General features: G+C 39.5%; 1 protein-coding gene across 1 annotated transcript in view; it reads right to left on the bottom strand.

Annotated features, from left to right (window-relative positions):
* The window catches only part of pappaa (pregnancy-associated plasma protein A, pappalysin 1a), a 273,947-nt gene extending 260,945 nt beyond the window's left edge, over positions 1-13,002 (bottom strand). Inside the window, exon 1 of the mRNA XM_062031011.1 lies at positions 12,211-13,002. Coding sequence (XP_061886995.1) covers positions 12,211-12,601 — 391 coding nt within the window. The 5' untranslated portion in view covers positions 12,602-13,002. The remainder of the gene's footprint in view (positions 1-12,210) is intronic.
* Positions 13,003-13,645: the final 643 nt, after the last annotated feature.

The raw sequence follows: 13,645 nt of genomic DNA, 5'->3' as shown, positions 1-13,645 counted from the left end.
CCTTCCAATTAGCCCACGTACAGTACGCAGAGAGCTTCATGGAATGGGTTTCCATGGCCGAGCAGCTGCATCCAAGCCATACATCACCAAGTCCAATGCAAAGTGTCGGATGCGGTGGTGTAAAGCACGTCGAGTCAGCCATTTAGTTCCAGTGAAAGGAACTTTGAATGCTCCAAGATACCAAAACATTTTGGACAATTCCATGCTCCCAACCTTGTGGGAACAGTTTGGAGCGGGCCCCTTACTCTTCCAACATGACTGTGCACCAGTGCACAAAGCAAGGTCCATAAAGACGTGGATGACAGAGTCTGGTGTGGATAATAATAATAATAGATTTTATTTGTAAAAAGCACTTTACATTGAGTAAACAACCTCAAAGTGCTACAGTGTATTAAAAAAATAAAATAAAAATAGAAAGATAATAAAAAATAAATAAAAATAAAATTTAGAATAGCCAAATAGCTAAAACTAGTATGCATATATATATATAAATTAAAAAAAAAGGCTTTTTTTAAAAGCAAAGCAAGGTCCATAAAGACATGGATGACAGGGTCTGGTGTGGATGAACTTGGTTCCTTAGTTCCAGTGAAAGGAACTTTGAATGTTCCAGGATACCAAAACATTTTGGACAATTCCATGCAACCAACCTTGTGGGAACAGTTTGGACCGGGCCCCTGACTCTTCCAACATGACTGTGCACCAGTGCACAAAGCAAGGTCCATAAAGACGTGGATGACAGAGTCTGGTGTGGATAATAATAATAATAGATTTTATTTGTAAAAAGCACTTTACATTGAGTAAACAACCTCAAAGTGCTACAGTGTATTAAAAAAATAAAATAAAAATAGAAAGATAATAAAAAATAAATAAAAATAAAATTTAGAATAGCCAAATAGCTAAAACTAGTATGCATATATATATATAAATTTAAAAAAAAGGCTTTTTTTAAAAGCAAAGCAAGGTCCATAAAGACATGGATGACAGGGTCTGGTGTGGATGAACTTGGTTCCTTAGTTCCAGTGAAAGGAACTTTGAATGTTCCAGGATACCAAAACATTTTGGACAATTCCATGCAACCAACCTTGTGGGAACAGTTTGGACCGGGCCCCTGACTCTTCCAACATGACTGTGCACCAGTGCACAAAGCAAGGTCCATAAAGACGTGGATGACAGAGTCTGGTGTGGATAATAATAATAATAGATTTTATTTGTAAAAAGCACTTTACATTGAGTAAACAACCTCAAAGTGCTACAGTGTATTAAAAAAATAAAATAAAAAATAGGAAGATAATAAAAAATAAATAAAAATAAAATTTAGAATAGCCAAATAGCTAAAACTAGTATGCATATATCTAAAAAAAAAAAGGCTTTTTTTAAAAGCAAAGCAAGGTCCATAAAGACATGGATGACCGGGTCTGGTGTGGATGAACTTGGTTCCTTAGTTCCAGTGAAAGGAACTTTGAATGCTCCAAGATACCAAAACATTTTGGACAATTCCATGCTCCCGACCTTGTGGGAACAGTTTGGAGCGGGCCCCTGACTCTTCCAACATGACTGTGCACCAGTGCACAAAGCAAGGTCCATAAAGACGTGGATGACAGGGTCTGGTGTGGATGAACTTGGTTCCTTAGTTCCAGTGAAAGGAACTTTGAATGCTCCAGGATACCAAAACATTTTGGACAATTCCATGCAACCAACCTTGTGGGAACAGTTTGGACCGGGCCCCTGACTCTTCCAACATGACTGTGCACCACTGCACAAAGCAAGGTCCATAAAGACGTGGATGACAATAGTCTGGTGTGGATGAACATGACTGGCCTGCACAGAGTCCTGACCTGAACCCGATAGAACACCTTTGAGATGAACTGAGAGCCAGGCCTTCTCGACTAACATCAGTGTGTGACCTCACCGATGCGCTTTAGGATACGTCTGTTTATCTCCGCAAATATCAGCTACCGTCGGCAGGGAATTCTCCCCCTTTACAAGGCATTGTCTTTCCCCCCTTGATGCGGGGACAACACTGCATGACCCGTATATGGGGCACATCAAAGTTTGCATAACATTTGGACACAGAACTTGACGTCCTGATATGTGAGTCACAAGACAGTGAGTGGTGGGAAGCGTCGTAAAACCTGGGATCAATTCTGACCACATGCAAGCGTCGCGGCAGCCCAGGAAACTTCCTGCTGGAAGGCTTTCGGAGGACAAGACGTACCCTGACGTTCGGTTATGGTTCAATCTGTTGAATGTTAACTGCTGCCTGCCGACAACGTCGGACGAGAAAGAAAAATGACTTTTCTCTGAAAATCAGTGTTGAGAGTGGCCGCGTTACAACATCGTTGTAAAGTAACAGATCATTTAATAAAGCACTGATATCATTAAGATGATACAAATTCAATTGTTGTTTTTTGGGGGGGGGAAAGTAACAGTATCAGTTGCCACATATTTTTTGAGTTCATAAACTCAAATATTCGAGTACCGTATTTTTCGGACTATAAGTCGCAGTTTTTTTTTCATAGGGGTGCGACTTATACTCAGGAGCGACTTATGTGTGAAATTATTAACACATTACCGTAAAATATCAAATAATATTACTTAGCTCATTCACGTAAGAGACTAGACGTATAAGATTTCATGGGATTTAGCGATTAGGAGTGACGGATTGTTTGGTAAACGTATAGCATGTTCTATATGTTATAGTTATTTGAATGACTCTTACCAGAATACACTACCGTTCAAAAGTTTGGGGTCACCCAAACAATTTTGTGGAATAGCCTTCATTTCTAAGAACAAGAATAGACTGTCGAGTTTCAGATGAAAGTTCTCTTTTTCTGGCCATTTTGAGCGTTTAATTGACCCCACAAATGTGATGCTCCAGAAACTCAATCTGCTCAAAGGAAGGTCGGTTTTGTAGCTTCTGTAACGAGCTAAACTGTTTTCAGATGTGTGAACATGATTGCACAAGGGTTTTCTAATCATCGATTAACCTTCTGAGCCAATGAGCAAACACATTGTAACATTAGAACACTGGAGTGATAGTTGCTGGAAATGGGCCTCTATACACCTATGTAGATATTGCACCAAAAACCAGACATTTGCAGCTAGAATAGTCATTTACCACATTAGCAATGTATAGAGTGTATTTCTTTAAAGTTAAGACTAGTTTAAAGTGCTTTTCCTTCAAAAATAAGGACATTTCAATGTGACCCCAAACTTTTGAACGGTAGTGTATGTTACGTTAACATACCAGGCACGTTCTCAGGTGGTTCTTTATGCCTCATATAACGTACACTTATTCAGCCTGTTGTTCACTATTCTTTATTTATTTTAAATTGCCTTTCAAATGTCTATTCTTGGTGTTGGGTTTTATCGAATACATTTCCCCAAAAAATGCAACTTATACTCCAGTGCGACTTATATATGTTTTTTCCCTTCTTTATTATGCATTTTCGCCTGGTGCGACTTATACTCCGGAGCGACTTATACTCCGAAAAATACGGTATATCAGATCGTAAATATTTGGAGTTTATGTTGAAAGTACTTTTAAATTATAATTGAATCAAACTTAACAATTAAGCCAACTTGAAAATGTTCCTCCGAGTGTCTGCTGCCTGAAGAGCAAGTGCACGAAAATGCTACAAAATAAAAGCACTTCCTCTGTGTGTGTGTGTGTGCGTGTGCACGAATATGCATGTAATAATTTATATATACACTACCGTTCAAAAGTTTGGGGTCACATTGAAATGTCCTTATTTTTGAAGGAAAAGCACTTTAAACTAGTCTTAAGTTTAAAGAAATACACTCTATACATTGCTAATGTGGTAAATGACTATTCTAGCTGCAAATGTCTGTTTTTTGGTGCAATATCTACATAGGTGTATAGAGGCCCATTTCCAGCAACTATCACTCCAGTGTTCTAATGGTACAATGTGTTTGCTCATTGGCTCAGAAGGCTAATTGATGATTAGAAAACCCTTGTGCAATCATGTTCACACATCTGAAAACAGTTTAGCTCGTTACAGAAGCTACAAAACTGACCTTCCTTTGAGCAGATTGAGTTTCTGGAGCATCACATTTGTGGGGTCAATTAAACGCTCAAAATGGCCAGAAAAAAAGAACTTTCATCTGAAACTCGACAGTCTATTCTTGTTCTTAGAAATGAAGGCTATTCCACAAAATTGTTTGGGTGACCCCAAACTTTTGAACGGTAGTGTACATACACACACAGAGTATAATAACTACAAATCTATAATGCGATTGATTCATTATAGATTTGTAGTTATAAACCCAAATGCTCAAAATAATGAACTAGAAAACGTAGTGTAAACTTAAAAAGTTGTTCAAAGTTGTACTTACTTAAAAATGTTGAGTGTGAGTAACATTTTCCTTCTTTTTAAGTTCATTCAACTTGTTATTCTTAACTAATATTAACTTGTTTGCAGATTATGTAACTGTGACTTATAATAATTAACTCACAGTTACTAAAAACTCAGTGGATTAAACATAATTTTGTCTTATTTTGAAAGAACAAATCATTAAATCGAATCAATAATAAATTAAGAACACTGTAAACCCGAATAAGTAAGCAGAACTAAAAAAAAAAAGTGAGGCAAATCAGTTGCCACATATTTTTTGAGTTCATAAACTCAAATATTTGAGTATATAAGATTGTAAATATTTGGAGTTTATGTTAAATGTTCTTTTAAGTATAATTGAATTAAACTTACCAATTAAGCCAACTCAAAAATGTTCCTCCGAGTGTCTGCTGCCTGAAGAGGAAGTGCACGAAAATCCTACAAAATAAAAGCACTTCCTCTGTGTGTGTGTGTGTGTGTGTGGGTGGGTGGGTGTGTGTGTGCGTGCGCGTGTGCATGTGCATGTAATCATTTATATATACATACACACACAAAGAGTATAATAACTACAAATCTATATTGCGATTGATCACTGTAAACCCGAATGCTCAAAATAATGAACTAGAATACGTAGTGTAAACTTAAAAAGTTGTTAAAAGTTGTACTTACTTAAAAATGTTGAGTGTGAGTAACATTTTCCTTCTTTTTAAGTTCATTCAACTTGTTATTTTTAATTAATAATAACTTGTTTGCAGATTATGTAACTGCGACTTCAAATAATTAACTCACAGTTACTAAAAACTCAGTGGATTAAACATCATTTTGTCTTATTTTGAAAGAACAAATCTTTAAATCGAATCAAGAATGAATTAGGAACACTGTAAACCCGAATAAGTAAGCAGAACTCAAAAAAAGGGAGGCAAATCAGTTGCCACATATTTTTTGAGTTCATAAACTAAAATATTTGAGTACCGTATTTTTCAGAGTATATGTCGCACCGGAGTATAAATGGCACCTGCCCAAAATGCATAATAAAAAAGGAAAAAAACATATATAAGTCGCACTGGAGGCCGGCCAAACTATGAAAAAAACTGCGACTTATAGTCCGAAAAATACGGTATACAAGATTGTAAATATTTGGAGTTTATGTTAAATGTACTTTTAAATTAGAATTGAATTAAACTTACCAATTAAGCCAACTCGAAAAAGTGTCTGCTGCCTGAAGAGGAAGTGCATGAAAATGCTACAAAATAAAAGCACTTCCTTTGTGTGCGTGTGTGTGTGTGCGTGTGCGTGCGTGCGTGCGTGTGTGTGTGTGTGTGTGTGTGTGTGTGTGTGTGTGTGTGTGTGTGTATGTGTGTGTGTGTGTTTTTTAACAATCTAGCAATTAAATACAGAAAACTCCCATTGTCCTTATTTGTTGTTTGTGTGCCCTTCTGAGCGATGTGTTCAATACGGTTTGAGACTGCAGCCCTCAGTCTCCTCTTGGATAAAATGTACTTTTTTAACAATGTAGCAATTAAATACAGAAAACTCGCAATCTCCTTATTTGTTGTTGTGTGTGTGTGTGTGTGTGTGTTTGTGTGTGTGTGTGTGTGTCCTTCGAGCGATACTTTCAATGCGGTTTGAGATTAAAGCCCTCAGTCTTCTCTTAAAAATGTGTATTTTTAACAATGTAGCAATTAAATATAAAAGACTCACATGAGCAACCCGAGCACTGCTGGAGGGCCACATCGACATTTCAATTAAATTTTGCTCAATATTATTTTTGATAAATACTGTAAGATAAAGAATAATATTAATAATAATAATAACAATAATAATAATTAATAATAATAATAATACTTTCATTTAACTTAACTTAACTTTATACCAAAAGCACTGCTTTGGAAATCATTTGTACCCCTTTCAGAGATCACATTTAGTTCCCCTTAAACATCCTCATGTTGCACAATGAAATGTAAGCATAGGATGAAGTGTGCATTCTTGTAACTTTCTCTAGTAACAGCATTCCATGATTAATATCAATAAATTAACATTAATAATAAATGACAGTAAAATAAGCACACGTATGACTGAGGAGTCATAGTGTAACTTTGTGTGGTGTTTGAGTTGTCCGACTTTTTGTGTGGCCATAAACGCACCAGTGGTTTAGTGGTATGCGTGTTGGTGACAGATGACAAGTTGGTTTTGGCCTGGTTTGTACGGCAGAAAATGACTAGTTTTTCGAGATATAATTGTTTTACTCAGGTTCTTGGTGTGGTTATGTCCGAATATAAACAGTTTTGCTCAATAAAGTGATGGATATAATTCCTGTCCTCGAAGCATCTCGATAGACGTTACAATAATTGAACGGTGTTCAATTGAACGGTGTTGATGAACACCGTTAGGTCACTCAAAGTTGCATTGCAAAATTACACAGAATAAATATGTTTTTTTTTGTTTAGAAATCCAGATGGGATTTGATTTGGTGCGCGGCATATATTTGCTGCGCGCAGCGGACGCTTGAGCAGTGCGCAATTGCGCAGGCGCGCACCTTAGAGGGAACGTTGCTTGGCAGTCCATGTCTTGTTGAAAACATGGCATTCTTCATCAACTTTTCTCTTTTTAGCGTCTTGGGTGTAAACCGTGTATCACTTGTCGCTGCATGTGCACCTTCACTCACAGGTTACACACAGACATACGGCCATAAATAACACTTTTCAAAATAAAAGCAGCACAGTTGTATTGTGCGCACGACATAGATGTTTTTTCAACTTTATTTTGTAGTTTGTGATTGCAGCTGTTCACAATCACGCACGCGCATACGTCCACACGGAAGTAATACAAATAACGCTTTTCAAAACAAAAGCAGCACCGTTGTATTGCACACTCGACATAGATACTTTTTTAAATGTATTTTGTAATTTATGATTGGCCTCACGCGGGCCGGACAGGGACGCACAAAGGGCCGGATGTGGCCCGCGGGCCGCAGAATGCCCAGGTCTGTTCTAAGCTGTGTGTTTGAAACTGAGGCCCTCAGTCTCCTCTTGGATAAAATAAAGTATAACTTGTCAAAATTGAAGAACCCCTTTCTGCTCCATTGCTGTCTTTTTGTTTGCATAGCGCAGTCTGACTGATGCGTGCAATGCAGCTGGGTATTTACGGTTTCATTTGGCACAAACTATTGGGACACCTTGCACGTACATGAAGTCAAAAGTGCTGGTATAACAGCTTCCACTCTACTGGGAAGGCTTTCTACAAAATGTTAGCCCATTTGTGAGGTCAGAGGACACCAGATAGAATATGTTTGACCTACGATAGGACCTGGCATACTCGCCAGCTTGATTCTAGTTCATGCCAAAGGTGTTTGATTGGGTTAAAGCTGACTTTATGGAGGTTTTGCATTCTCCACTTGACTGCCCTCAGTCTACTCCTGTCTAAAAATTGTTCTATACTGGAATCCACTTTTGGTACTATGGACAAAAAGGATCGGGACAGCTTCCAATCTTCTGGGAAGACTTTCTACAAGATGTTGGGTGTTTGGTGTTTTAGTTCTCTGTTCTAGTTCACCCTAAATATAACTTTAGGGAGATACTACAGTCTCCATGTTCTATTGCTGCCCTCAGTCTCCTTCCGGATAACAATTTAAAGTAAATGCAATACTCCTTTGTTGTTGTTACTTTGCATGTCTGATTGGAGTTGCACGTGATTATAAATTGACATAAGTGTTGGGACACCTATACAGTAGAGTAGAGCAGGGATTCTCAAACTGTGGTAAGCATACCACAAGTGGTTCACGGGCTACATCTAGTGGTGCGCCAAATAATTGTTTAACTAAATATTGTACTGGCAGGCCTCGAGCCGTTCTCAAAGGTTTATCAGCTTTCAATGGAAGTTGTTCCAATCTGACTACTGTAGGCCGTAGTCGACACCAAAATAAACTATTAAGAGACAAAAAGAACCGCCTTACTTGCGAATGTTCAACACAGTGTTATTGTTCAGACCGTGTGTAATGTAAAAGGGGCCAAAAATAATAAATATACAGTACAAGCCAAAAGTTTGGGCACACATTCTCAGTCAATGTGTTTTCTTTATTTTCATGACTATTGACATTGTAGATTGTCACTGAAGGCATCAAAACTATGAATGAAGACATGTGGAGTTATGTACTTAACAAGAAAAGGTGAAATAACTGAAAACATGTTTTATATTCTAGTTTCTTCAAAGTAGCCACCCTTTGCTCTGATTACCGCTTTGCACACTCTTGGCATTCTCTCGATGAGCTTCAAGAGGTAGTTCACCTGAAAGGGCATTCCCTTCACAGGTGTCATAGTTGTGATGCCTTCAGTGACAATCTACAATGTAAATAGTCATGAAAATAAAGAAAACGCATTGTAATGAGAAGGTGTGTCCGAACTTTTGGCCTGTACTTGTTAAATAAAGCCTCTCCCAGCAAGCACAAGACATTAAAACATCGTTGAAAACGTGTTGAATTAGGTCCCGACATTGTGCAACTCAAACCTAACGTTGGAACGACGTGCTTATTGACAACGTTTAATCAATGTTGGGTTCCGACGTTGATTTGCCCTTCGGATTTTGGTCATTTCCCAACCAATATTCTACAAAACAATTACAACGTTGCAACAACATGCTTTCTGGCAACGATTCTTCAATGTAAGCTTGTGACGTTGATTTGACTTTTGAAATTCGGTCATTTCCCAACCATTCAACATGGATCCAACGTTAGAGACCAAAGATGTCTCAATTTACAAATACAACTACCGTATTTTTTGGACTATAAGTCGCAGTTTTTTTCATAGTTTGGCCGGGGGTGCGACGTATGTGTGAAATTATTAACACATTACCGTAAAATATCAAATAATATTATTTAGCTAATTCACGTAAGAGACTAGACGTATAAGATTTCATGGGATTTAGCGATTAGGAGAGACAGATTGTTTGGTAAACGTATAGCATGTTCTATATGTTGTAGTTATTTGAATGACTCTTACCATAATATGTTACGTTAACATACCAGGCACGTTCTCAGTTGGTTATTTATGCCTCATATAACGTACACTTATTCAGCCTGTTGTTCACTATTCTTTATTTATTTTGAATTGCCTTTCAAATGTCTATTCTTGGTGTTGGGTTTTATCACATAAATTTCCCCAAAAAATGCGATTTATACTCCAGTGCGACTTATATATGTTTTTTTTCCTTCTTTATTATGCATTTTCGGCCGGTGCGACTTATACTCCAGAGCGACTTATACTCTGAAAAATACGTTTTTTTTGCGACGTTGTTTCAAAGTCAGTTTTAAAGAATAATAATAATAATAATAATAATAGATTTTATTTGTAAAAAGCACTTTACATTGAGTAAATAACCTCAAAGTGCTACAGTGTATTAAAAAACATAAAAATAAAAAGATAATAAAAATAAAAACTAGAACAGCCTAATAACCAGAACTAGTATGCATATATCTAAAAAAAGGCTTTTTTTAAAATAAGGGTTTTTAAGCCTTTTTTTAAAAGCATCCACAGTCTGTGGTGCCCTCAGGTGGTCAGGGAGAGCGTTCCTTTTGCCTTTCAAATGTCTATTCTTGGTGTTGGGTTTTATCAAATAAATTTCCCCAAAAAATGCGACTTATACTCCAGTGCGACTTATATATGTTTTTTTTTCCTTCTTTATTATGCATTTTCGGCCGGTGCAACTTATACTCTGAAAAATACGTTTTTTTTGCGACGTTGTTTCAAAGTCAGTTTTAAAGAATAATAATAATAATAATAATAATAGATTTTATTTGTAAAAAGCCCTTTACATTGAGTAAATAACCTCAAAGTGCTACAGTGTATTAAAAAACATAAAAATAAAAAGATAATAAAAATAAAAACTAGAACAGCCTAATAACTAGAACTAGTATGCATATATCTAAAAAAAAAAAAAGGCTTTTTTTAAAATAAGGGTTTTTAAGCCTTTTTTTAAAAGCATCCACAGTCTGTGGTGCCCTCAGGTGGTCAGGGAGAGCGTTCCACAGACTGGTGTCGTGTGGAGGATTTGGGGGTGAGTAGTTCTTTGAGGTAGAGGGGGGCATGTCCATGGAGGCACTGGTGGGTTAGTAGGGAGACTTTGTATAATATAGAATACAATAATAATATATATAGAATCAATGCACAATGTCTTGTGCGTGCTGGTCTGCCTTGTTCTTAATGAATACTTAGGCCTACTACGCTACTGTATGTTGAGGTCGATCATTATGGTGGCACTTGGCGAGCCAAGTGTTTTCTGGGGTGGTACTTGGTGAAAAAATTCTGAGAACCACTTCACTAGAGTGTAAAGACTTAAGCCCCTTCACAAGGGCAGGGGGTCGCTAGATTCGGTATTTTGGACCTAAAAAGGGCCTAAATACTCGACCAGTCGGGTTGCGTGATACATTTGCACGCGGACCAGCCAGAAATGTTCAAGAGCGCCGAGGTGACTCGTTTCTTCTGTCGGTCTGTGACGGCACGCACGTTGCCCCCCCCCACCCCACCCCCCCCCCCCACCCAACCCCCAACTTTCCAAAAGACACCGAAAACAACAACAACAGAAGTCAACCGGTCAAAAATAAGAAACTTTAGAAGACTGCATGGGTGGAATTTGAAAACACACACACACACACACACACACACACACACATAGACACACACACACACACAGTCACAGGAAAAAGAGAAGCTGCATTGGTCAAAACAAGCCAGGCTACAAAACAGCTGCTGCAAACAAGCCAGTGGATCAAAACAAGAGGATGGGATTTTTTTTGAGTGTGTGTGTGTGTTTTAGATTTAAAAGATTAAGCTTTATTGGGAATGTTTGGCCTTCTTATTTGTTCTCTTTGGGGGTCACTGTAATAGTGAGAGACGGCAAAAAAAAAAACAATATCAATTCATTTTAATTCATTTAAAAGTCCCTCACTGCTTCCTGGGCCATGTTTGTACTTGTTATTGTCATTAACACACTCTTACAATCATCCCCACCAGCCCTCCCCTCTTTTTATGCCTTTGCAGAGCATCTCCCTGCCAACTGGCTGCTCTGTAAAGTGTGGTCGGCAAACACAACACACACCACAGTGGTTATTTAGGCAAATGTGCGAAGGCAGACAGATAGATGGGAATTTAAAAAAAAAAAAAAAAAAAAAAAAAAAAAAAAAAGGCAGCGAGTAAATTTGCTCATATGGTCGCGCTAGAAGCCTTCCAGTGTGTATGCTTGGAGGGGAGGTAGCGGGTTCATTCCAGTTCAATTCGGTTCAAATGCAAGCAAGCCATCTGCACAACAGCACGGGCAGGTGACGTGTGTGCGTGTGCGCGCAACGCTCCCTTTCGGCGGGAGGAAGCAACGCATGTTGTCGCGCACTGTAAATTGGTTTAACACCTCTGCGCTTTTACGCATGGCCGCAGACTACAGTGGACAAGCCCCCTAAACCCCGCCTTCTCACCTCCATGCATCATCTGCGTCTATTATACACTTGATTTAATTACCTCTATTAGGGGTTTTTTTTTTTTTTTTGCCCCGGTTGGAAGCGACGCTTGTGCGTAAAGGTGGGATTTTTTTTTTGTTTTTGTTTGGCGCAAAAACCCTGCAGGAATAAAAAAAGGTGTCTGATTTGACCTGTCCATGAGCGCGCCTCCACTTCTGACGTGCAAACTTTTAACCATTACGTCATAGTTTTAAAATACATTGGAACGCACCAGCTGATGCGCACCCATGCCGGCTGGATGACGCAAGAAAAAAACAAAGTTGTAGAGTGAAATTTGACATTTACGCACGGGTGAAGACGCAAAAAATAAAAAAAAATAAAAAATACATAAGTAAAATGATTTGAAATCAATACCTGCGATGACAGTAGGCGAGCGCTGGCCCCCCTCCGGCTTGATCCACATCTCGAGTGTGAAGTTCCCCCGTGGGATCTCCACGCCGGGCTTTAACCGGAGCTGGTCGCCCCTGCCGGTGAAATAGACAGCCTTCCCCCGCTCGGGGGAGCTCACCTCCGGCTGCGAGGAGCGCCGACGCTGCCGCAGCCCCCGGCGCTCCAAGCCGGCCAGGGAGCGCTTGCCCCGGGGCAGACGCGTGGCGCAAGCCCCCGGGAGGGCGGCTCTCGCCTCCCTCAAGCGCACCAAGTCCCGCTTGGATCTGCCTTTCCTCCGGACCGTCCCGCACTCTGATCCAAAGCAGAGGATGAGGATCACCAGGCAGGGCAGCCAGGGTGATGTCCAAAGTTTCATTCTGTGCGAAAAACGCCACTCAAATGTGACATCCAAAATGGGAAGAAAAAAAACAAAAACAAAATATACAGTCCACACTTTCTCTTCTTTTTTTTTTTGGAGTCCTTCCTTTTTCTTTATATTTGCCAGCCACGACCCCCTCTCTTCTTAAGCAAAACTACTGTGGAGACATTGAAGGGACACGGGAATATTTGATTCATGCATGTGTTCCACGGTGCCTTTTCAATGGGTCCCATTTAGCCAAAGGGATGACTAATAACTAATCAATCAAGGAGAGGGGGGTACTGGCCGATGCCCCCCCTCATCCTCCCCCCCTTTTGGACGCTAGTAGGAGTTACTTGCAGAGATCCACAGTTGTCACACCTTCTTTCTCCTGCCCCTCTCCTCTTTTTTTTTTTTTTTTTTTTTTTTTTTTTTTTTTATCCCACCCTTAAAACAGAATAAGACATTTCAGCAATTAAAAGGCGTGGAAAAGTGACAGCGAACCGACCTCTCATATTTATTTAAAAAAAAAAATAAAAAAAAAAAAAATAAAAAAAGTTCCAATAGTGAGGGACGGGGTGGGGGGGCGAGAAATCCAAACTTCCTTAAAGGAGGTGTTGCAGGAAAAAAAAAAAAAAAAAAAAAGTTGCAGAGAGAGAGAGAGAGAGAGAGAGAGAGAGTGGGGGCGCAAAGCTGCAGCATCGCCGTCTGTCCTCCCGCGCGTAAAAGCGGACACGTTTGTGCGCACTAGTCGCTCCTTGCTCGCCGAGCCCTCCAAGTGTATGCGTGCGTGTGCGTGTGTGTGTGTGTGTGTATTCTGAAAGAACAACTCATGTTTCAAATGTTCCGGGTCTGTGTATTGAATGTGTGTGGTTTTATTCCCCCCCCCCCCCCCCCCTCCTCCTCCTTTCTCCCTCCTCAAAGTGGGAAGTCACACACACACACACACACACAGACACACACACCAATAACACACACATGTGGGCAGGTAACTGACTGTCCACTGCATGCCGAGATACGCCGGTGTTTACTCGGTAGGCGTGTGTGCGGCACCCCCCTGGT

This window comes from Entelurus aequoreus, linkage group LG21, assembly GCF_033978785.1.
Source record: "Entelurus aequoreus isolate RoL-2023_Sb linkage group LG21, RoL_Eaeq_v1.1, whole genome shotgun sequence".
In the NCBI taxonomy this organism is placed as follows: domain Eukaryota; kingdom Metazoa; phylum Chordata; class Actinopteri; order Syngnathiformes; family Syngnathidae; genus Entelurus; species Entelurus aequoreus.
Note: the sequence above shows the minus strand (reverse complement) of the source record. Positions and strands in the feature narration are given on the sequence as shown.